Source organism: Thermobia domestica, chromosome 2, assembly GCF_964235325.1.
Source record: "Thermobia domestica chromosome 2, izTheDome1.hap1.1, whole genome shotgun sequence".
In the NCBI taxonomy this organism is placed as follows: Eukaryota; Metazoa; Arthropoda; class Insecta; order Zygentoma; family Lepismatidae; genus Thermobia; species Thermobia domestica.
In genome coordinates, this window is record NC_137455.1 from 10,248,635 (window position 1) to 10,275,702 (window position 27,068).

Below are 27,068 nucleotides of genomic sequence, written 5' to 3' on the forward strand. Positions count from 1 at the left end.
ATATTAATTAGTTAACTATCCTTCGAAATCTCGCAGTGTTTTTGTTTTCTTTCTTTTTTCTTATTTTAGTAGTAAGGATTAACCTCACTACACTGGCTTTAAATAGATGTTAAACAAAAACACACTACTTCAATATGAAAATATATAGAGCGAGATTCCAGAGTCTATATTTTGCTTGAAAATAGTGTAATGTTATAGGAAGCAAACATTACATTTATAAATAATTTTCTTAAATATTGTAAGATTTTATTGTAGCAAGTTAGATAGAATGAAATTACTTAAGAATGTTGTTTGAGATTTAATGTTTTCATAACAAAGCACTTGACGAGTCTGATCGTCTGAGAAAGAATCTAACGCATGAATAAATACCTAATCTAATTAAGGAAATCAAAATTTAAAAGTAGGTTTAGAATAAGAAAAGAAATCGTCCATTTACTGGTCGACAATAAATACTAAAATTTACTTCGTGAAGTATTTCCCCCTTAATCTTGCATGAAGCTTATGAACTGCTAAAATACTCATTTTATAGTGTCAGAAGTTAGATTTTGTGCTTAAGAGCCTGCCATACTAAAAATAATACAAACATTGTTATATTTCTTTTGCTTGTTTATTCATAAGTGAAAGGAGAAAATGAAATGCAAATTACTACAATCATAGATATTATTATTCTACAACAGAAAATATGAAACCTGAAGAAGTTTCAGTGTTGCCAGAATAACAATTCCTCCAAAATCTAAGTTAAGGCAGCGACTAGAGGGAGAACTCAATTGCATGTGATTACGTATCATATTGCTTTGGTATCCTGTGAACTACTTTTTAAATGACATTGTTATTTAATTTTAATAACTGTATGTTAAAACTATTTTGTTTATTACGAACTAAATACAACTATTGTTTAAAAAGTAGTTCACAGGATTCCAAGACAACATGACATGTAATCAAATCAGTTGAGTTCGTACCTGTAGTCGCTACTTTAACTTAGGTTTTGGGGGCAATGTTATTTTGGCAACACTGTAATTTCTATGGATAGCAACACTGAAAATTCTTCAGGTTCATATTATCTGTTATAGAATAACATTATCTCTGATTGTGGTAAGTTGCATTTTATTATCTCCTTTCATTTATGAAAAACAAGCAAAAGAAAAATGGTAAATTTTGCATTATTTTAGTATGGCAGAGTCATCTTGTGGCTGGAATTAATCCTCTAATGGCGCTTGTTTCTTCATAATTTTTTATAACTTATGTTATTTTAATATGAACATAATAGGACGTAGTACTTTTCTGCTTATGAATTAATAATCCTTTCATACAATCCTGCATAAAATCAGAGGCTTGAAAACCTAAATTAGTTTTACAAAAAGGAAAATCGTAAAAGAATCGTAATAAAGGCATGAAAAACATACATGTAGCTAACTTTTGACTACTTTTAGTGTCAAGTTGTAAATAGCTCTTTTAGGTCTGTATACTAGGGACGCCCTATTCTCAATGTTGATAATTTCGGCATTCAGCTCATTTAGAGTTTTCAGGCCTCAATTAGCTCAAATTGAAATTATACGATAAAAGAGAATTTATGTTAAGGATAATCCTGAAAACTTTGTGTAATGGCTTATTTCTATTGTTGGCTCAGTGTATTTGTTTTGGCGATTGAACCTTTAAAAAAATGTTATAATAATAGTAACGCTAGGCAGAGTTTGTGTGTGTATAGTGTTTAGATATGTCTGTAGTTAAGAGCTAGAGGCGCATAAATCAAAATTTTGCAAATTTTTGTTGATGACGGATTTGACATTAACGTAATATAATTGTAACAATTTTCATATGGAAATAAACAATTCCTAAATAGAGTGAGTGAATACCGAATCGTCCGTTCTTTTGGTTCTTCAAAATTATGTCCGGTGACGTACGCGTCTGTGGCTACCAAATACAGATTTGTAAGCGCATGCATGTTATTGCTTATTTATTTATTGTAAGTGTGATGAGTAATACTTATATGCATTGCATGTTTGTTCTAAAACGCAAAACAATGAACCACCGGATTGTATTCGCATTTGTTCATGTTGTTACATAGAAAAATCAGTTACTTTAGTGATTCGATAAACTATTTTTGTATTATAATATGAAACTATCTTTCTTCTATGTTCTTCCACTATTGCGGATGTACAGCCACGTTCAAAATTGCTGCAGACCTCATTTAAGTTTTAAAACTTCAATACATATTTTTTTTTTTCTTTACGTAAACAAGCAAAATTTAAACATCGTAGTTATTTATTGTTATTTTATTTGTTTTGGAGTCTTCACTATAACTTTAAAATAACTTTGCAATATCTGCACCTAACCTAAGTTAAAATAAAAATTATATAACAGTAATTTTGAATGTGACTGAACAATTTGTCTGGAACTGTTTCAGAGATTTTTGCTTCTGAAGGGTACATTTCATTATCTGTTACTGAAACCATGTGCATTTTATTTGTAGATGCTCATCCTCCAAAATACCGTCAAGGGCCAGGGAGTCGGCAGGCAAGCACCTCAGGGAGTCTCGAAAAAGGAGGACAACAAGGGACCATCCTCTCAGAAGATTACGCTGAAATAGTAGATGAGGAAGGGGACTATTCCACACCAGCAAGTACGGATTCTAGTATAAATGTTACTATTACTTTAGGGGTGCAGCAACAGATTTAAATACGTAATAGCAAGAAACTTAATTTGTTTTACATAGTGGTGGAAAATTTAGTTTGGTCACATGTGAAAAATATATGTGAAAAATAACCTCTGCAGCATATGAATATATTTTATGTAAGTTCAGTGTTGAGTAATTTGTAAACAGAATTGCATACATGTATTTTTCCGTCCCATATTTAACATTTTCTCATTTAGGAAAAATTGTAGGCATTCTTTTCTGTTTAAGTTCAGTAGGAAACGATGATAGGAGAACAATAGAAAGAAATGCAGAGGTCTTATTAAACACTTGCGAAGACTTGGATTTAGAAGTAAATGCAGAGAAAAGTAAATACATGGAAATCCGTCGAGATCGTAATACTGCAAATTATGAATGCGTTAAAATATCAAACAATACTTTCGATAAAGTGGATACTTTTTAAATACTTAGGATCAGTATTAACAAACCAAAACCATATTCACGAAGAAATTAAATGTCGACTAAAAGCAGGGAATTCTTGTTATTATTCAGCTCAAAACCTTTTGTCAACGCGAATTCTGTCGAGGAATTTGAAGCCTAAAATGTATAAAACTATAATCATGCCTGTTGTGATATATATATATATATATATATATATAACGATAAAACATTTACCAGGACCCATAGCATAAATGAATGAAGTTGCTGTCTTTTACATTACGTGTCGATGACCAGCCCCCATTTCAAACACGTCCCCATTCACCATACTCTTACAAAATTTATCCACCTCCCGGTAAATGGAACGTTGCATTTTCATTTAACATTGAACGCATAAAGAGCGTACAGCCGAAATGGCTCGTCCGATTTTAAAAATTTCTTCTTTTTAGATTGAAAACATCATATTTGGAAACAGTTTCCCCTGTTACATTTGGTTGTAACTCTGATAATGACAGGGGCCGCGGTGGCTCAGTGGTAGAGCGTTCACCTCTGGTGCATGGGATCCCGGATTCAAATATTGCTCCTTCAAGAGAACCTTGTGGTGGACAAACAACGTGTGCGTGGGTTTTCTCGTTTCCACCCACTTTCTTCATTCCACCATTTCATTCATTGCTCATCATCACCGCCTCCTTTAGCCTAACCGGCATATTCGTGGGACGTAAAACTCAAAAATTTCATTTCTGATAATGACAAAGTTACCCTATATCATTGGACCTTTGAGTCACTCTGTATATATTAGAAAGTGGAAGAACACGAAATGCTGTCGAATTGGTAGAGATAAAATCGATCCTGTAGATGTAAAAACATTTGCTGAAAGAGTAATTTTTCTCGTATGGCAGAAGGGCAATATAATACGAACATGCTCAGTTTTAAGTATTTTAACGTTAATAACGCCGAACCCAGAAGCTTTGGGGGCGAATATCGAATATTACTTGTCACTTTCCCCTCTGGAACTTTGAATCCAATAGGAAGCTAACTAACTTAAACTTGACTTCCTTTCAGAAGCTTCATATTCGTATTTGTAGTGAATATTCCATGGTAGATAAGCTTGCAGTTGATTATTTTATTAAATATCGTTTAACGTATCTTTACAACATGAATGCTACATGAGACGTGAACAACAACACAACTTCGGATCCAAATCACATATATTCTTCCAAGAGGATGGGGTTGTAAGAAAGGCAGGTTTGTGGCAGTTTTATTTAGGATCAAAGGTATACATCTTAATGACAGACGGATTTCTGAATTGCTGCTTCTGAAGATAGACGAGGAAAATATATGAGAACACACTTCAGAATTCTCATAACGTATGTGATAATATTAGTAATAACAGCTTTTGTTTCTTGTTTTTCAGCAAAAGACTACGAATTGCAGAGGAGTCAAGTGGAATTGGCAGAAATCATTGGGGAAGGTCAATTCGGAGATGTTCACAAAGGAACCTACAAAGGGCGAGATGGTCAATCCATTCCAGTAGCTGTAAAAACATGTAAAGTAGATGCAGACGTCGCGACGGCAGAAAAATTCCTCGAGGAAGCTTGTAAGAACTAGCAATTTTTACCTCATTGTAAAAAATCTTCATTAATTTATATATTTGCTGTACGAAAGTTATACAGAATTTTTTTTTTTCTTGTGCAGTATTTTACAAACAACGTATGTACGTAAGACAATGTTGCTAATGTGTTTACACTTGTTATGTCAGTAAATTAGTGTCGTCATAGGAAATAGAAAGAAGTCACACATAAAACCCCGTTATAACTCTTCAATGTAACCACCGGCAAAGTCGTGGAACTTTTGTCAACTCGGGAATCGTTGGGTGCGGTCAGCAAGGTAATTTCTGTTACAGCGTTTGAAGCACAGGTGGAACATCAGGAAACTTGAAGCTTCTGAGCAGTTCATTTAACCGTAAAAACAAAATGGAATCACAAGGACTGTTTTCAGAAGAATATAAAAAATGTCCCACCTATTCGCACGTCTTTAACTTAATAATCATTGCTTATCATATGGCAATTTGTTGTCACACAAAATGCACGGAATGTTCCACAAGAAATGTGGACATTTACGCCACATAGCTGGACGCAGGTAATACTTTAAAAAATGGCAGTAGTGCTCTCTTTTGACAGTTTCATTTTGGGATGCAGCATAACTAATGATAACACCGTTGTTGGTGTAACCAGGGATGTAATGGGGGGTATACGAGAGTATACGGCGTATACCCACCTAAAATTTTTGTAGTCCAGCGTATACTCACCTTAAATTTACGAAAGAATGGGCGTATATTGGGGTGCGTATACGCCAAGTAGCCTTACGTATACGCTATAATTTTGAAAACGATCGAGCGTATACCTACCAAAAATTCTAGCATTACACCACTGGGTGTAACCCATTATAGACATTTATTTATTTATTTATTTATATGAAAGTACACAGGCATACACCCACAACATACCTTCTTGACTTACATAATTGATGGTAACATGACTTTACAAAGAAGAAAAATAAAACATGGAAAGAGAAAAAATAAAAGAAAAAAATACTAAAAAATTAAAAGAAAAGAATGTACAATCCAGCCACGAGAACAATAATATACATATATATAATATTTTTCAGTACGTTAACAAATAATAATAGATCATACATTGTCATTATTCAGTATTTCATAGAGAAGTTTAACAAATTTAACTTTTCCATCTGAAAATAGGTCTATCCTATCATTTAATTTATTATAGACTCTCAGCATCCGTATAATAGGTGAGTGTGCATGAGTTGAACTTTTCGACATAGGTATATAAAAGATATTTTGATTTCTGGAGCGATATCTTGGTACATAGAAAGGGATATGTAGCAACAGTGTTGAACTATTAATTCTATTTGTCAATATATTTCTTAAAATAATAAGAGAATGTACAATTCTTCTATCCTTTAAGCTACTTAGGTTGAATAGCGAGCGTAAAAGTGACACTGACAAGTAAGTTGTTGAATCTGGTTTAAATGTTTTATAATATAAATATCTCAAAAATTTGTTTTGAATCACCTCAATTGCTTGGATGTCTCTCTTAAAGTGGGGACTCCAGATTACCGACGCATACTCTAATTTGCTTCTAACTAGGGTTGCATATAACTTGATAATTACTGATGGTTGTGAAAATATTTTTGTGTTTCTGATAACAAAACCTAAGGCTCTATTTGCTGAGTCTATAATACTAACTAAATGATTACCAAATGTTAATTTACAATCAAAAATTACACCAAGATCTCTAATCGATGTAACATTCTCTATTTGGATATTATTAATTTTGTATACATATTTAACTAATTTGTTTTTTCTATTAAAGGTTACACTTTTACACTTATTTACGTTCAGTTTTAGTTTATTTAAACCGCACCAATCTATGATTTTATTCAAGTTTTGTTGTAAAATTTTGCTATCTTCTTCAGCTGTAACTGATTTATAAATCTTTACATCGTCGGCAAATAACAAACAATTGGAATTTTCTACAACCTCAGGCAAATCATTAATTAGAATTAAAAACAACAAAGGACCAAGATTGGAACCTTGCGGAACACCAGATGAACTTACAAACTGATAAGAAATTTCTTGTTGAAACTCTACATATTGATTTCTATTATGTAAATAAGATAGAAACAACATAATTAAATTTTTGGATAATCCGAATGTTATAAGTTTCTTTATTAATATTTCATGATCTATTTTGTCAAAAGCCTTAGCAAAGTCCAAATATATTACATCCATTTGTTCCTTTTTTTCAAAACAATTGTAGATCTCCTGTGAGAATTGTAACAAGTTTGTTACTGTTGATCTGTTAGGGAAAAAGCCATGTTGATTTGGAGAAATGCAAATTTTCACATGATTAAACACCTTTTCGTATAGTATGTATTCATATACTTTACACATTGAATTAATTATTGAAATAGGCCTATAATTTGTCATAACGTTCGAATTACCTGATTTCAAAATTGGAGTTATTTTTGTTTCTTTCCATTTTTGAGGAAAAATATTAGTTTTCAATGACAAATTAATAATAAATTTAATTTGCTCGCATAGAACATCTCCACATGCTTTAATAACGTAAGAAGGAATTCCATCTGGGCCACAAGATTGTTTGGGTTTGAGATGCTTAATAGCACTTTTAACCTCATCTGAAGTAACATAGTTAAAATGCAGAATATCAAGTTTGTGATGTATGTTCGGAAAATCTCCAAGAACATCGTTAATTTTATAACTAAAGTTGGTTTGACTGTAAACTGAAGAAAAATATTTTGCAAAACCGTTTGAAATATTGCCTTGGGAAAAGTTCTCGTTATTCAAAGTGTACACTAGATTTCTTACGTTATGTTGTTGTTTGGTATTTACAAATGACCAAAAACGTTTTATATTATTATTGACATTCATTTGGAGTTGTTCTATGTAATCATCATAAGCTCTATGTATAAGCTGTTTTAATTCCGACCTTAAGTTCCTGAATCTTTCGTCATAATACCTAGAGAATTTACGCTTTTTAGCACATTTTTTCTTAATTTTAATAGTTTGAATTATTTCTCTGGTAAACCATACCGGATACCTAGACTTCCTAACTTGCGTACATATTGGTATACAATTATCAAAACATTTATATAAAGAATCATATAGAAAGATTAATGCTAAGTCAACACTATCGAAATCATATAGGTTTTTCCAGTCATAATCACGCAGTGTACAGTATAATTTGTAAAAATCAGCTTTCCTATAATTATAATATTTTCTTTGCGTTGTCTTACTTATGGGCATTTTTTTGACTGACGGCACTGAAATTGATAAACTAGGATGATTAACATCTTCAGGTACTAAGGGAGACTCATCTTGCTCGAGTTCCACTGTAACATTCGCTAGAACCAAATCTAAGGTTCTTAGGTTATAATTTTGTATAGTATTATATGAAGTCATGTTAAAATATGAAATAAATTGTTGGAGCCTTTGGCACGTTCTCGATCCTCCTAGGAGATTATGATTTGAATTACCAATTTCTTTTATATTAAAGTCTCCAACTATAAAGATGTCGGAAGCAACTAAACAGTTGTTCTGTTCTAAATGATTAAAATAATCTTGATATACACTTATTGGGGAAGATGGTGTTATATAAACAACATTTATAAATAACTTTTGAGTTTCATCACGAATATATATTGTGAGTGATTCACAATTTTGTGCATTATATGTTACCTCATGAATAGTTTTATATAACTTCTTAACCGCCACAAGTACACCCCCACCTCCAGATTTACCTGATAACGTAAGGTCTCTATCATTTCTAAAAACATTATACCTGTTATCGAATAATTCAGCAGTCTTAACATCAGTATTCAAAAATGTTTCTGTTAAGGCTATAATATCATAGTTACTACTTAATATGTTTTTGAGAAAAAGGTGAGTTTTGGTCCTGAGACCCCTAACATTTTGATAATATAATGACAGTTTATTTTTGTACTCCATCTCCTATACGAGTATTTATAAATATTAACCAATTGATATCAGTGAGATAATAAAAACCATTATGTACATGAAACGGTACAATTATAATGAAATTAATAAGGATTTTATGACCAAAGCACAACAAATTTAACCCTGTAGTTTGTCTAAGTCCTCCTCTGAGGAGATTACATGAATGGGGCTTTGGTCACCTTTCCTGATTTTAACTTTCCCACTATAATCTACCCACAGATATTTATAGTTTTTATCACGTTGCAGCTGCTTTGCCTTAGCAAACAATATTTTCCTGGTTGGGGCCAAGGATTGATTAATATATATTGGATTGTCACTATTCATACCTATATCAATTGTAGACAGGTTTCTCTTTACTTTTCTTCGTGAAAGAAATAACTCTTTATGATGTCTCCGGACAAACTTAACTATAATACCAGTAGTAGGTCGATTATTGAATTTCTTTAACCGATGACAAGCATCGATCATTGTTTCATCAATGTGTACATTTAAAGCCTTTCCGATGTTCATTACAAGTTCAGGGATATTTTCTTGGGGGGATTCAGGCACTCCATATATTTCCAGGGTATTACACCGAGAGTACTGTTCCATGTCAACACACTTAGCTTTTAATTCCAGGATTTGCTTTTTCAATAATTTATTCTCACTTGTCAAATTTTCTATCAACACTTGCTGTTTTTCAATTAATTGTTGTTGATTAGTAAGCAACGTTTGATTACTGTCCAACTTTTCGTGACAGGAATCTAAGGACTTGCCTAAATCGCGCTCCATTTCACGAGAAGACTTTCTTATATTACTGATTTCTTCTTTCATATCGATCAGCAGTTTATAAACATCCGCAATAGATGGGACAGACTCAGGTGATATTTCTGACTCCTGCATACTACTTCGACGTTTCTTTGAACAGTTCGGGCAGCGCCAGTGTTTGTTTTGAGATTTAATAAACTCAACGTCTGCTTCGTTTAATTTCACACACCGAGAATGCATCCAATTATGACAGTCCATGCACTGTAATTTAGCTGATATGTCCTGTCTCGGTACCGGTTTTGTACATTCCGAACAGACACTCATGACAACAATCGATATCTCGAATCACTGATCGACTCCGGAAATTAAGGCTTACTGATATGGCTACTCTGTTCAGCAATGTAAACAAAGAATCAAAGCGGCTTATAATTACGTTATATACTGCCGTATCATATACTTACTGATATAATATGCTCACCAACATTACTACTGTGTATTCATAGTCATTTGTAATCACTATACATCACTACAATTAACATTTTACATTCAATTTAAGCCAGAATTCCGGAGCACAAAAAACCAAGTCATCCAGCACTCATGCCAATGTTGCCAGTTTATGCTGGATTCTCCATATTTTCTTGGGTGCCACCAGTCATTTGACTGTCGGGCTGATATGCACATGCTCAGTTCCGTTAGTGGCTGTAGTATACCGTAGAAGACCTCCCCTTTATTACGGTATCTGCTCAAGTAAACATAGAGTGACGTTTTTCCTCGTGTTGAGATTATTATTCATTGTGTCCCCTATTTTTTTTTTGACTGAAATCAACTTCTAGAGATGGCGGCCTGTGGAAAAGAGGTCCCGTATTATCTCTGAATGCCTACAAGAAATATACGAAGCTGTGCATCCACTGTCACATTTTGCTCTTATAAAACACACTGACTCATCATGTAATGATACATTGTTACCACATACTAATGGATTTTAGTCCACGATTGTTGTTTAATCTCTAAACATGCTTCAGAATGGTATTCAACCGGAAACATTCAACGCTCGCTGTGGCGACTGTATTTAGCAATTACATCAACATGGACTGAAATTATGCCAGCCCTTTACTTAATAGCATGCGCGCCTTCCCTACAATATTTTTAATATTAAATGTACAACATGTGTAAAAGTATCTTCCAGTCTCATAACTACAAGTAGTATTTTTGTATTAGTAATAAATTTATGATTCAGAAGCTGTCTTACTGAAATATTGTATAAATATAAAAATATAACTAGGGATGATCTGTGTTACATTTAGATCCTGCTGTGTCGAAATACGTTTTCATTAATTTTAAATATTCACAAGTAAGAATTACTTCTTTATCTGGTACTATTTATGTTACAATATATTATAAATTACAATATTGTGTCGTAATACGAGCAGTTATTATTGCTTGTTATCTCGCACATGGTATATCGTATAGTGTAGTAAACAAACAATTACTCTTGTAAGTTAATTGTTGCCAAATATTATACAAAATATTATTATATTTAATAAGCATGTGTTTCAATTAATTAAACAATGCCTAATAATAAAATATGCCTTACATCTTTTCAGATATTATGCAACAGTTTGATCATCCTCATATTATTAAGTTAATTGGAATTTGTTCCGAAAGTCCGATATGGATTGTGATGGAGTTGGCAAGACTGGGTGAGATGCGTGCGTACCTGCAGAGTAACAAGCACAGATTAGACTTGGCAACACTACTTTTATACACATTTCAACTCAGCACAGCTCTCTCGTACCTTGAATCTAAAAAATTTGTACATAGGTAAGCACGTGTTAATTATATTGATAATAACTGTAGCTATATTGTTACGAGTGGTGTCTAAATAGCATTTTGCATGTTTTTAAATATTAATTACCAAATGAAAAAAAAAAAAACTACAAGCGAACATTGTCAGCTATTCGCAACGTGTTACAGTTAAAAGATACAAAAATAAATAAATAAAATAATATAAAAGTATATATATATATATAAGTGTTGGCAGTGTACAAGTGGTATACCTGGGAAACATGGACATTGCCATCGGAGAAATTTTTTGTTTTGCCAAAATAACATTGCTCCAGTTTCTGCTTATAAGGTTTGCTGAGAATTGAACAAGTAGACACAGAGTTCGAAATTATTGTTTGGTGGTTTGTGTGTATCTGTGGGCTGAGATTGAATAGTATAAGCGAATATTATTGATGATGTTAATTGCTTACGTTCTGGAAACTTATACAGGGTGGCACGAAGCCGACCAACAAATTTGAAAGTTGAATATTGCGTAGGCGTGATAGCTTGGAGTGAGTTACGGGTGAGAGATTAGAAAAGAATAGGATGCCATTTTATAGGAATGCTATAACAGTTACCAGTAGACATCGTTGGCGCGTTGAGCAATGTGTTTTCTGTGTTCATACTTATTTTGAAACGAAGTCAGTCATTTAACTGCAAGTATTCACACACATCTCATTGTTACCTGACATTACGCTAAAGGTGGTCCATTGTAACTTTCGCAGTGTTCTTACGAAAGAGCATCCTATCCACTTTCGATCCCCCAGGCGCAACCCACTCCAGGCTATTGTGCCTGCGCAATATTCAAACATTTCCTCGTGTTTCGACCACACAAGATTAGTTTCATTTATATATAGTGCGAGCGGTCCCGGGTTTCATTCCCGGCGGGTGTACTCGGTCGAAAAAGTGTAAATAGCTTTTTCAGACTAGCCATCCGGAATGAAGTTTCCCTGGGTTTTTCTCATTCACACCCGACAAATGCCGGGGTGGTACCTAACTTACAGGTCCCTGGCCGCTTCCTTCCTTCCCTTTCCTCTTGATAGTGTGCTCGCCGAGGGACGTCATCCCTCATACATGACGGGCTAAATGGCTATAGATGCCGAAAGCCCAGAAATCTAAATACTAACTCATTTGTATATAATAGATTATAAGAGAAATAAATATTACCAAGTATAATGACATCTACCTAATTACATTTCTTTTCACTACCTGTTGTGGGATGAAGACTTCGAGTATGATTGCGCAATTAATTCCTAGTAGTTCAAACGGTCTGTGTCGAGCGTTTGGTCAGTTACCCCGACAGATGGCTTCAAAACCTTCAGTTGTCAAATTCTATAGTATATTCACCCATCATCTTGGTACACGAATAAGTTTAATAAATAATGAGTCGAAACTGACAGTTATATCGTGATATAGTAAATAGTTAGTTACTGTTATCTTTTGTTTTGTTTCCAGGGATATAGCAGCTCGTAATGTATTAGTCTCAAGTCATATGTGTGTAAAGTTAGCGGATTTCGGGCTCAGTCGTTGGGTAGAAGATCAAAGTTACTACAAAGCGTCGAAGGGCAAACTTCCCATCAAATGGATGGCGCCAGAATCTATCAATTTTCGAAGGTTTACAACGGCTAGTGATGTATGGATGTTTGGTAAGTTAGTCATGAATTAGCTAACACCCATTCTATACTATGCGAATGAGGAAACACACTTTTTGTCATGCTAGAACGTAAAGCGGTAGACTGGTTGAAGAAATTAATTTCTAATTGAAAATGATTACAGAATTTCGCTGGTTTTGAAAGAAAAATTGTGATTAAGCTACAAAACTATGTGCTTAAAATGCAAGGTTGCTGTAAACAAACAATCGCCTTCCTCAGGCGAACTAATTTATTTATGCTTTACATAATTTATATTTAATATTTTTTATATTGCTATTATATGTTGGTTTATAGTTAAGACTATTTTGTTGTATTCAGTATTTTTTCCTGCATAGTTTTTGATCCGCCCTAGACCATCCACAACTTCATGTCAACCAACAATTACAATTTTTTTGCACTCTATTAGTCAAAACTTTTCGCTCAAATTATCACATGTCTAGAATGATAAGGTAAAATACGCAAGCACCAAACTTTAACAAAATTGCCAAAGAGAAGAAAACAGACAACAGCTTCAATTTTTACGACTTGAATATTTTTTTAAGAAAAGGGAAGGAAAAAATACTCAACCTGGTTTTGCATGACGCATACGTCAGCACTGAATACATTCATTCTTCCTCTATATATGCAATAAAAGCAAGGCAAACATTTGACTTATATAAATGAGCGGCTCCGACGAACATATTGATAAGCGCCACTTCCAGAGAGATTGAGTTACTAGTGGAATGGGTTGTGATTGAACCATAGAAGAGTATGTAGGTAGTTTAATTCTGGAAATTTACTTACAGATGGCAGGGGAAGCTTGTTTGGTATTATCTGTCATTGCATTGAATTGCATGCGAATAGTAAAGCTTTTTTCTAGTTAATGTGAAAATGTGATATACCATTATGTTCGCCCAAGTCGCTCATATATATAAAAGGCTTGGAAGGGATGTAAGGTAAAACAAGATGAAGAACACGAAATTGAATTTTTTAAAGTCCATAATTGACCTAGACAATGGATTCAACAAGAAGTAGCTACACACATAAAAAAAAATGCATTTACAACAGGCATTGAAGCAGGAGCCAACATTGGTTAAGCACAAGGATGTTAACGACAACGTGAGACCACATGTGGCAAGAACGATCAGGGATACCATTCAACGACTTGGCTGGGATACACTGACATCCATCACACTCCCCAGACTTAGCGTCATTAGATTACCACCTGTTTCATTTCTTGGACATTCACCTCCGTAGGAAATTCTTCGACAAATAGATCTACGGCAAGCACTAACTAACTAATTTGCGTCCAAGACCCCTGAATTCTATTGCCAGGGCATTGCGCAGCTGCAGGACCATTGGGAAAGGGTGCTGTAGCTGATGAAGATTAATTAGAGGCCTAGCATTGGGTACCATTCGCTGTATGTCTGTCTGTTCATGACGATCACAAATAGAAAGAACTTTTTTGTTTACCTTCTATATACAATTGTTGTTCAATTGTTTGCAATATACCATTCGTGTTAAAATCTAGCCGCAGTCTCTGATCGTGTTGAAAAAGGAATTCTAGTTTGGAATTTTCGAAGCTACAACTTCAGCATGTTAAAAAGACTAAGTAACTTGTGGCTATTGGGCAGTGCCGCGATGCCAAGAATTTCTGTTGTTAAATATATAAGTTATTGTTGCATATACGAGTGATGAAAAACTGATTAACTGTAGTTGTTTGGGAACAAAGAAATACATGTTTTTTCCCTATGGTAGAATAAACGATGACTACGTAGAATATGCTACCCTTGCTACTATAAATAATATAATCGATAAAATAAAGTGTGTAAAATCTAATTTATATATAACAGATTATTGTGAAAGCAATTACCATTTTTTACTTATTGCCTTTGATTTTTGTAGGAGTGTGTATGTGGGAAATCCTGATGCTGGGTGTGAAGCCTTTCCAGGGAGTGAAAAATAATGATGTAATTGGGAAGATAGAAAATGGTGAAAGACTGGCGCTACCCCCCAACTGTCCTCCACGATTGTATAGTCTCATGTCGCAGTGTTGGTCGTACGAACCTTCCAAAAGGCCAAGTTTCAAAGATATCCGGGAAGTGCTAAAGTAAGTAAGAAAGAAAGAAAGAAAACAAAAATGGAAAAAAAAAAATATTTACTACTAATCATACTTAAAAAGTTCGTTACTGAATTCTCTATGCTGTGTGTCTATCTATCTGTCCGTCCGTCCGTTTATTCATTTATTTCTGAATTTTCCAGTTTTGAGTTCTCCATTCGATAGAGCATCTAGAACTATGTGAAAGAAGTTATGGAATTTTTCGCGTCACTCTCACCGTTCCCGAGATAATGGCCAAGAAAGTTCAGATTTCGGGAGATTTAAGGAGCCATATCTCGGGAACTGTAAGTCAAAGAGAGATGATATTTTGCGAATTTTTCAATTTTGAGCATATGTCTTCGTAAAATTCATATAGTAGAACGTTGTAACAGGACTTTTAAACAAAATACGTGAAAAAATATTTAGTACTCAGGGAAATTAAAAATTGATAGATATGCTACAAGAATTGTTTAATGAGTACAATTATAAAGTACATAGAACAATTGGTATAAAGCCTGTAGAAATTGATAAGAAAAATTAATTCTTTTTATGTTCGTTCTGGCAATGCTCTTGGAGCATTCTCAACTGGTTTATTATTGAATTCTTTTGTGACTATATGATTAGCGTACGCGCCTTTGGCGTAGGAGACTAGAATTCGATTCCCGCTGGGACCTCATATGGTTTGGATCTCACGTTAAGCTTTATATCCACGTCTTATATAGCCCCGGTGCTCAACCGCACGCTAAACCAAATCTTAGTAGCAGACCAGCTTATTATTATTATTACTTAAACATACACACACACACACACTTGAAAATTAAAAGAAAATGATAAATAAATAAGAAGATAATCAGGATAAGAAGTTGTATACTACATTTCTTGTGCAAGTATTAATCAGTTAATTAGGATTTAACGTTGGTTTTCAGCACAGAGGCCATATGAAACGGAACGTACCGTTTTTAAGTTCGGTTACAACCAATACTGTTTTTATCCGAGGTCGCAGGGGACATCGAATATGAGGCATGTATATTAGCTATCTAGGCATGAAGGTATATTCTTCTCAAAGTAGAATTGAACTTAGGTAGGTTCATTTTATAAGAGAAAATGCTAATAAATAATATTGACATCTAGTGGTGTTTACTGTTTAGATTTTTCCAAATTTCTACTGCACCTGAAAAATAGATAAAATACCATATCGAAATATGTAGCAATGTCGTACTTTTTATTAGCTTCAAACGTGAAAATAAAGTTGTAATGCACTACTATCCTAGTGCAAACGTAAATACTTTTCTTCGTAATTTTTCTCTTCTTTTACTTTTAGTGAAATCTTGCTTGACGAACGCCATCAACAACAGGAGACGATGAGAAGAGAAAATAGAAGAGTTCAAGCCATGTCGTGGGGTAAGACAGACTTTCCGTTATTTTTTTTCAATTTATTCACATAGTTCACTATATACAGGGTGTTACAAAAATTTGTTACAATATTATGGGAATAGATTCCTCACATAAAAAAAAAAAAAAAAAAAAAAAAAACATATGGGCCTGTGCTCAAAAGTGGATAGTTTGTGAGTTATAGGGTGTCGAAAACGTGAAACAAGTGAACTTTAAAAGTTCATAGCTCCACTACTATGGGACCTATAGTAATCGGGTCAAGACATCACTGAGGAACTAGCATGTGAACTATCTAAATATCCATCTTTCAGAATCCCTAGTACTTGTACAATCATTTTTAGAGAGGCTGTTTGGGAGTTTTTCATCATTCTCCACCTACTTCTCTAAAAACTGGTATGCAAGTGCTATAGCATTCTTAAACATAGATATATGGATAGTTTCGCATGTCTAAAAAATATGTTATAGTAGGAATATAATTTGATAACGAATTCGCCCGGTATTTCTTATAATGTTAGTATGTGCATAATCGGCAAAAGACGTGTGTGTGGAAAATTTCATGTCAAAAGAGCAGTAAATAAGAACAATAAAACGAAAATAAAACTTTTTTTGTCCATTTAGCAACATTTTGTTTTACTTGTCCGTTTAGCAACATTTTGTTTTACTGATTCTAATTTTCGTATTTATAATTCTTTTCCTATGAAATTTACCACAAATCTACATTTTCCGATTATACACATAGTATCAGTATTAAAAGTACCCTGCAAAATCTTTTATCATATTATATTCTTACAAGAAGACAGTTATAGATATGCGACAATCTTTTTGGACATGAATGTATATATTTGAAACATTTTTAAAAACCTCTGTTGTTCACTTGTTTAGTGATCTCATTTAAATTTTTCATTTTACTACGAGTATTTGGAACCATACACTTGGTTATCTCCTAGATAACTTTAAATCCTGTTTTGGTATTTGAATCAGTAATGTTTTTTTTTTTTTTTTTTTTAACCTAAATTCTCAAGATAACAGAATCTACCCCTACTAGTAAGATAAGATACAGTGCCATGTTAGTCTTTTAGTCCTGCTTGAGATGAAGTACATATGTTTATATATAAACAAGCGCTTAGATGGGCTTCAACATAGAAAATCATTTTATTTTATACTTTCGATTGTAAAATGCCGAACTACAGAGCTGCTTGGTAGGCACAGGCGGCATCTGTTGAATCGCAAAACAAACTAATATATTTTCTAACATTTTACTCCGTGTTTCTTCGATTAATTAAAACTGCGTTCAGACCACTTTTATGTATTTTTTCTGTGAATCGTTTTGTATAGTTCGTGGGACTAAAAGTGATGCTGTCCACGTTTTTGTTCCTAATATTCTTATTCTGCTTAGAACTTGTTAACCCTCGTAGCACTAAGGCTAGCAAGTTACGTTAAGCATCAAGAAGGGGTGCAGGTGCACCCCCTATGTAAAACTGTGCTTATGCTTTATAATTACGCTTGGAATTAAAAAATAAATGCATTTAACATATTTTAGCCTATTTTATATTGTATTCAGGCGCTTGCATTTTATAAATTTATGCACAAAAATACGGGAACAGTGCATAAAAAATTGAAGCTGGGGTGCATGTGCACCCCCCTTCCCCCCTTGGTGCTACGAGGGTTAAAGTATCAATTTACTCAAGTCAGTTTTGAATGAACTTTGTATCCCTTTATTTTAAATAATTGCTTAATTTCAACATTTTTGACATTCATGTCTTCAGAATCTTGAAAGCTCGTCTGATACACTTTTGTTTTTTAACATCTGTCGAAGGTGAATGTATAATATTAGGTGATTATACGAGGGTTTGAAACTTTAATAGTGGCAACACTGTTTTAGAGATGCTACGCAACGGAATCAAATAATGTTTCTCATATCACGTGTTAGTTACATATCTCCCTTCACTCAGTGCAAATGGATTCTCCCTTCCGACGTCACACATAAGGGCAGTAGACGAGAAGAACAGAGATTCGTGTAGCGGGTGGCCTATGTTACACGCACATACACACGTACGTGGGTGATGTAAGGCAAGGTAATTGTTATCACGATGTTTTCGAAACAAGAACAATGGAGTTGGATGAAAATTGAATGTATCAGAAGCCGTACAGCACGAGGGTGTCATCAAGATCTTCAAGAAGCTTGCGGGAAATCTACATTGCCCTACAGAACAGTGAGTACGAGCTTTCAAGAAGAGAAGTCAAAATGTGGAAGATATGCAACTGCCTGGTAGTCCTCGTGTTAGTGAAAAGACATGAAAAGCTGTTACCGCGTTACTGGACACTGATCGACATCATAATGTTCGTATTCCACATATTCTGAAGAAACCCTTGGTCATGATAAAAATTGCATCACGATGGGTTCCGCATGAGTTGACGGAAATGCAGAAATGGCTACGATACGACGCTGCTCGTACCCACGCCGTATCATTACGCTGGATGAAAACTAGGCCAAATCGTTCGAGCAACAATTCAACGAGTGGCATCGTTATGGATCACCACGAAAATCCAAAGTTCGTTAGAACCCCAGCAATGTGAAAGTTACGCTGATTCTCGTGTACGACTGGGATGCTATAATCCTAATGCATACCGTTCCCCCACATCAGACCGTCAATGCACAGTATTTTTGTTTCTTTCTGAAACCCAACTTGCGACCAGTCTTGAGAAGAAGAGGCGACTCTTTTTACAGAATCCACCAGTCATTTTGTTGGCGCATACATCGCAAGATGTGACTGATTTGTTCGATCTATGGAGCTGGGAAGTGCTGTACCACCCAATCTACTCCTCGGACTTACGCCCTTGACTTGCTTCGTAAGATGAATGAACTTCTTCGAAGCATTCGTTTTAGAATTGTTCAAGAGATTCTTCAGGCACTAGACCGGTTCATTAGAACTATCAACAGAACAGGTGCTAGTATAGATATTCACATTGCTTGTGACTACATTGAAGGACTGTATACCTTTGTAACATGTACCTATTTTGTATCAGTTGTAATAAATAAATAAATAGTTGCTACTATTAAACTTACAACCCTCGTAGTATCCTTTCTATATACTGTGATGTGGAATTTGTCCTTTTTCCTATCAATGTGGAAATCCAGAATTAATACTGTTATTAATTGTCACTGATTTTGTAATTTCAACGTTCGGGTGAACGAAATTGAATTGACAAATATATAATCCAATTGAGAGTTATTTTCGTTACTGAGAAGACCATCATGTAATAGAAGTTTGTATTATTTATAAAAGCTGAGATACTTATTTTCTTTTCAAAGTGATTCACTAGCATATGGCGAAGGAGGGTGAAAGCGTGTTAACCATACTGAGCAACCAGTCTTGGTCGAGAACAGTGCTTAAACAGCAATTTTTAAATTTGAAGATTAAGAATTTCAGGAAAATGTCTCAAAAGAATAATGTTTCGTTTGTACATAGCGTGTAAATGTGTGTGTATAATATTATTATTCATTGTAGTTTTTATATTATACTTTAAATTCTCCGTATTACATCGAAAAACCTTGACAGTTTGGTCAGCGAAAATGTTTGAGTAGAACAATTTTCGGTACTGTTTAAATAACTTTCGATACGTTAGTAGAAAAATCATTTAATGTACTGTAAGTTACAGAGATTAATGCAACTTTAGGGGGACAAAGTGGCGAACCAAGGCTGACTCGTTGTCCTCTAAAAATTGTCACGGTTGTACCTATGTGTGTGTGGAAAAAAAAAAAAAATATTATCCTGAAGAAAATATGTAACCCGTCAATGTACGGATAAATTTAAATTGCGTGAGAGTATTTTCATGGTGATACAGGATAGTGCATTTGGACTTTGAATTGTAAATTGAATTTAAGATAAAATATGATATTTAAAATGTACAAAATTAATTCTCTATCAGTAACTAAAGAGTATTTCTTTCTCTTTTTTCTTCTTTCTTTTTATATATTGAATGAATGTAATATTTATTTTGAAGGTTCTATGGGCTCCGATGATCAGCCCCCGCCGAAGCCAGCGAGGTTTCCTGTCGACCAAAATGCTGTTGGAACGCCACCTGCTCCATCCACGTACATCGTTGCTCAGAATCCGGAAGTGTTGGTGCAGCTGTTAAGAGAGAACGAAACTCGAGGCGTGTGTCCTTCAGTGTATACAACGCCTGCGTCGGCCTTCAACACACTGACGGTAGATTTCGCACAACCTGCTGCTGTGGCATCACCAAAGCGTCGACCCAAAACCAAAGATGCCCCTGCCACAGGTGGCACCCCTGAGGAGAAACAGCCTGTAGCTTCCTCCTCCTCCACAGGCACCATGAGTGCAAGTGACGGTACCATCTCCAGCATTGAGATGGAGGGTTCTTTTTCCCTGGGATCGGGATCAACCGCTGCCTCAATGAGTGGCAGTGGAAGTGCTGAAATACAGGTTGGAAGTTGTCAAAAATGTACAACAGCCACAGAACACACTCGCATGAGAATTCTTTATATTTCACGCATGTATTTATGTAGATTTTTATTTTATTTTTTTTTGGACACAATATGTTCTTTGGTTTTGAGTTTTTATGCTTTGGTTTTAGTATCCTTAGTATTATTATTATATTTATTTCTTTAATTTATGGAATTCGTTGCTGGTAACGAATGCAAATATTAAAGAATGATACAAAAGCATGCGTGTATAAATATGCAGCATGCTTTAGATTGAATTGATTTCCTGTATTAGAAAGTTATACAAAAAATCCTCCGAAGACTGCAGCCACGCTTATATTTATTATATGCGTAGTATCTAGCTTCAGTTATTTCTACTTATTACGTGAATGTTTCTTCGCAAGTTTTGATTCTGCACATAATGTACCTAGAATTTTGTTGTATGTCATCCATATAGAAACAAAATATCTTATTTTATTGCTTTACAACACTCATTTTCTTCCCTTGTTTTTAGCTTCCATTGTATGAGTATTCTTCCGCTTTTATACTTATAGTGACTTATCTGTCTTTTCATAAATTACTTCGTTAGCCCTTTTATTTCGTAATTGTTTGGACGAAGATAGTCTTTTCTTGAGAATTATGATAGTACGAATGTTAAAATTTTAAAGTAATAGTTTCTCGTTTTCGGTATCCACGTCATTTGTCTACCATAATGAATTTCAGTATTCGTTCTAGATACGTTGAACTTGTTAAGGGTACACAAGGATGCATATTTAGGTAATGATATTTTGAGTTATGTTCAAGTAATGAAATTTTGGAAATAAAGAAACAAAACACAAATTTAAAGAAAATTTTATAATATGGATGATTGTGAGAACAATTTTCTTCTGTTTTTACTGAATTGAAGATGACTGGCTAGCGTTTTTGGTTTGCAATCAAACCATTAAGATAATCTAAAGAACTAGAGATGCCCTTCCCTGTGTCGCAGTGTTGATTCGAGCGTGCTTTCGATTGTAGCGTTCGATTTAAGATGTCCTCCCCCAAGATGGCGTATTCCGCAAGTTTCAGTCAGCTGATATATGTATTATTTTTAAAGGTAAATTGTAGCGCCTGTGATTTTTAACTAAAAAGTCCCACCAAAATAAAAATAATTATATACTACATACGCAATATAAACATTCGATTTCGTAGAACTGTCTGCTAAAGTGAACGTAAACCCATTTACAAATATACTTTTTTTTGTACAGAATATCGATAAGTAACGTGTGATTTGTATAAGAGATAGGCCTATTATTCCTTTTAACAGTGAGTGAGGATTATTTTATACAGTAATTGCCATCATTAGCAATTTTTAACGTAGGGAAAGTAGGCCTACTCCCTCCATAACCAAACAGTTGCCTTGCCAAGCTGACACAGAACACTTATACGTTACATAATTTTGGCAAAATTTGCAACAGCTCATAAACATATAGGTCAATAAATAAACAAACTTAATAATAGTTTGACAATTCTCCAGATAGTAGTCTTTACGAGCCTTTCGACAGTGTAAATACAATGCATATGCCTATTCACTTCATGTTATTACAAGTACACAACGATGTTATATTAAGGACTGTTACAGGGTAAAAGAAGAAAGAAAACAACTTACCTTTGACATATTATGAAATTCCAAAGAACTTGACTTTTTTCGTCGTATATTTTTCTAGGAGCACAGACAATCAGCAATAAAACAGACAAGTTACTAAGGAGCCTTACGTGAAAAATATCTCTTTATCCTCTTCCAATATAGCGGACCGATTCGATATATGCGAGTTCGATAACATCAAAGATCTCGCATCAGGGAATCTCTAGTTCTTTATATTATCTCAATGAATCAAACTTCTTGGATTCGTACTCCGATATCGCAACTATGGTTTTCTTTAATGAATCATCGCACTAGGGGATGGTGAAAATGTAACTTTAATACGTAGACCCTGCCCGACGTATTCAAAATTTGCTATTCCATTGTTGTTGCTCTTAATATTTCAGTATCAAATGTACCTTCTATTGTATCTTATCAGAAACTTAACATATCTATTTGTAGAGACAACTACAACTCGATTTACAGTTTGTTCATGTGGTAATCACTTAAAATTTTGGTTTATACTTCAAGTTTCTTCGTACATTAGTAATCTTACAGCCTTTAACAACTCACGTCCTTCTAAAATTAAATGAAATTATATTATAAGGCACCAACTGCTACTAAGCTAAGCAATCCTACTTCCACTCGCCCCCATCACATGTGGCACCTACGCACTAAGTATTTTTACCCATACCTATACAATTTCTCTTCGAGCTCGTAGTATGGTAATCACTACCTGTGCCTTATTAATATATTCAACTTAATATACCCTATCCAATCTTCTCCTTAAAACACATAGTAGAGTCACGTCCTCCCGAACAACATAATAGGATTTCCTAAACTGATCCCCGTTATCAATACAACTTTCTATGCCGCTCTTAATCGAGCTGGCTTTTCTACTTTTATATCGCTCTAGGAAATTTCTTACTTTACAGCTATCACTCTGTAATACCTTTTGCCTTATTCATCTCCTGAGACCATGCTTGGTGGTCTTATTGTAGCTTGTTCAGGTTTAGTACCAGTAAATAGTATTCCTGTACTCCTGGGTTGGAACAGTCCCAAGTTATGATTGTCCGCTCCATTGAATTGACTATATCATACCATCTGCTCCATTGTACTAATTCGTTAAGTTTTTTATGTATACTCCAAACTTTTTCGTACATCAAAGCAATCGTGCAGTCGAGCCTGTAACAGTTCACAATTAATTTAAAAAATGAGATCGGAAGATACTTTCCAAACAGGGCAGTTTAAGTTTAGAAGGAAAAAAGGCAATACAGCCTAAGCCTACACAATATCAGATACTTCTATAGTTTTTGCCTTCTGAAATGAAAAAGACGTCAGAAATCTCTGGGTAGTCTGCTGACTTCGAATTTAACGTGACTAACCGCGAACGTATATGTATGTTGATGTATGTTGTTCGGACTCAAAGGGTTAATAATACATTTATATATGTATCTATATCTATCTTTTTATCTATCTATCTATGTATATATATATATATAATTTGACGCACTCTGATTTCAAAATGAAAGATGGTTAAAAAAGTGTAAAAGTATAATTTGAACAGTCACATACGTGTGATATTTATTTTACAATCTTAATCTCCTGCTGAAGTTAGCGTTGTGTTTGTATACTGATTGAATCACAGAGTTCGCTGCTATATTAAGTAAATACATAATAGATGTTTTAGACTAATATGGAATGTGATTATGTTTGTTTAGAGCCAGAGCCAGTCTCTGACTGAAGAAGAGCCTCGAAGCGAAGAGCAGGAGAAGAACGCTCTGGAGCTTGAGCAGCAGTTGTTGGAGCAACGATTGAGACAACAACAACGGGAGTCGGAGGAAGATAGTCGATGGCTGGCAGAAGAAGAAACGAATTTGGTACATTGTCTCTTTCTAGCTTCGTTACGTTTAAATTAGTTGATCAAGAGTAAAAATATATATGTACATGTCATAGAATGTAAAAGTTCGTATTGTGGGCATCAATTAATAAATGAAAGAATGTATAGACACCAGTACGCGTTGATTTTTAATTAGAGATTTATAGCATTAGACTGTAGCCTTCTGCTTATTCTTCCTAGGTGCTCATTTATATTCAAAACTTACTCCTAAGTAAGAAATAAACGCGCAAATTGGTGAGTATATTATATTCTTTCATTTATTACATGTCATACTTTAACATAAAAGTTTGGACTGTTTCTCATTGTTGAGGGGCCGCGGTGGCTCAGTGATAGAGCGTTCACCTCTTGTGCTTGGGGTCCTGGGTTCCATCCCAGCTCCTGCCAAGTGAACTTTGTGGTGGACAAACACTGTGTGCGTGGGTTTCCTCGGGGTTCTCCCGTTTCCTCCCACTTTCTTCATTCCACCATTTCATTCATTACTCGTCACCACTGTCTCCCTTAGCCTAACCGGCATAATCGTGGGACGTAAATCTTAAAGATTTCGTTTCATTTTTGGTTTTGTTTGATTTGATGTTTCTAAATTAAAACGGAATTGAACTATTTGATCTAATGATATTTTATGGTTCTCTTCTATTCATGTGAAACGTAAAATTGTAATTTTCCCCCACTTAAACTGTTAGCAGGAAAATAGATACAAAAGAAGGGCTAAAATGTATATAATTCACTAGAGCCATAAAGATACGAATCTTAATAATAATGATCCTCAGCACTTGTATACGACTAATATTGAACGATTTAACTGTGAAGAACTCACTCACGAGTATATGGATGGAATTTGTGTGCTTTCGGGTATAGTTGCGGGCGATGGTACGTGTGGTATGGATTCACGGTATACAATACAGTAGGTTCACGTCTCATATATATTTAGCACTGAAAAGAGACATCAACAAGCAAAACAGCGTTGTGTCGTAATTGTATAATTTTATATGTATGCAAATTGTGTATTGTGATACAAGTATGTAAGTCGTGTTACTTTTTCATGCATACTTTGCAGACGCAGTAAAACTTAATTGCAAGAATAATAAGAAGTCTTCATTGTTCAGTTGAAATATGTCACGTATTCTAATTCACTACCTTTTAGAGCTTGACGGGTTTTATTCTCAGATGTAAGCATGAAAAGAATAGTTAAAAATATTAGTAAAAACATAGGATGCTTGTGCTATCACAAGTTTGCAGAAGACATAGGGTAGATTCTAATGCGTCCGTGGCTGTAGAAGGTTTTCTTTTTTTTATTTGCGGGCCATGTTTTTACCAACTTTTCAATCCTTGCACGTGAGGAAGGAGCTCAAAATGTTGTGAATCAGAATTTATACACGTGAATGATTAATGTTTCTCAATTTGATATGCAGACCATGTACTAATTTTGTAGCAGACAGAACAAAAGCCCAATAGTTAATCCTGTTCTGTGCAAAGCCAGCTTAGTAATAATCATTATTGCAATTTATTAAATCTAATAGTGATCGATCCAACTTTATATTCTATATTATGTACAATAATTAAATATTAAATAAATAGTAAATATAATGTTCACGAAGTAAATGGATTTACATATACATATTGACCAAATGCGGTTCTTTTAGTAACTATCGGCCTATAAAGTGTTCAGCTTAGTTTGCAAGTTTAGTAGCAAGCTACAACCTTACACTTTTTTGACCATTGAGATCATAAGCTTAGAAACAAAATAGTAAGATAGGCTGAAAAATAATCACGTTACGATTTTCAGAACTCACACGTTACGAGTGTCTTTTTTGTATTATGTACTCTATGTACATAATATTTTGTGTTTACGTTATTTACGTGTAAGCATACACTGTTAATTTTTCCGGGGATTACAGGAACGTGAAAGGTCATTCGAGCATATAATGTATATTTTCAGTTTATCTCCTTTGATTAATTGTTTGATTGATTTCGTGTCCAGGTTTTTTAAATAAATTTGTAGGGTTTCATTTACGCAACTTCATGCCCCTTCTCTAACGGAGAGTTGCGATTCATACATGCTCTTCTTCAGCAGTGAAAATGACCCCCAGATGTCGTAACTCCCATCTACCTAGGTATCTTCAACGCACAAGAGCCTCACAACAGTTTTCTGTTTCCGAATTTAGAAGCGCTAATAGCAGTGGTTTCAGAAACAAGTGTTTCTATTATTGTTCAAAGTTTCCTTGTTGACAGAAACAGTTTGAAGTTTTCTATACAAGACTACACCATTTATAAAAGAGTATTTGTTCTTTGTTGTACTAAGTTTAACAACGAAGAAATCTTACATGTACACCAAGAGGAGAATAATTTTATTTTTGGACCAAAAGATCCAATATATTTCAATCAAAAATTTTCTTCTAAACCTTATGTCTGGAGAAATACATATATTGTAGCCAAACCCAAACTATCACTTAACACAGTATGATGTGCTTAATACGTAGAAAATATGAAAACTCGATTTAGGGTCCGTTCAAAAATTTTATGGCCCCTGATCCAAAACTAATTATTGGCCAATTTATTTATTTATTATCATTCCTAAAATTTTTGTTCTTAAATGCACATTATAAGGTAATAATCATTTGAGCAGTTGGATTTGTTCATTATACAGGTTCTTAAATGTGTTAGTAGTGTTACCTTATAATTGTGCATTTCTAGCTTATAATGTAGATTTATTCGTTTTCTTAACCTCTCATTGGAATCTAAAATAATAAATAATATAGAAAAGGTGAATATTTATTTTCATTT

General features: G+C 34.3%; 1 protein-coding gene across 13 annotated transcripts in view; it reads left to right on the plus strand.

The window, feature by feature from the left end:
* Positions 1-27,068, plus strand: part of Fak (protein tyrosine kinase 2 Fak) — a 414,892-nt gene that overhangs the window by 362,845 nt on the left and 24,979 nt on the right. For 12 of the 13 annotated variants that reach the window (XM_081738434.1, XM_081738449.1, XM_081738452.1 and 9 more), the window contains 8 exons: positions 2,471-2,620; positions 4,485-4,667; positions 10,979-11,195; positions 12,654-12,844; positions 14,735-14,939; positions 16,249-16,328; positions 20,325-20,767; positions 24,109-24,267. In XM_081738434.1, coding sequence (XP_081594560.1) covers positions 2,471-2,620; positions 4,485-4,667; positions 10,979-11,195; positions 12,654-12,844; positions 14,735-14,939; positions 16,249-16,328; positions 20,325-20,767; positions 24,109-24,267 — 1,628 coding nt within the window. The remainder of the gene's footprint in view (positions 1-2,470; positions 2,621-4,484; positions 4,668-10,978; positions 11,196-12,653; positions 12,845-14,734; positions 14,940-16,248; positions 16,329-20,324; positions 20,768-24,108; positions 24,268-27,068) is intronic. The other variant, XM_081738455.1, reaches the window with a different exon arrangement.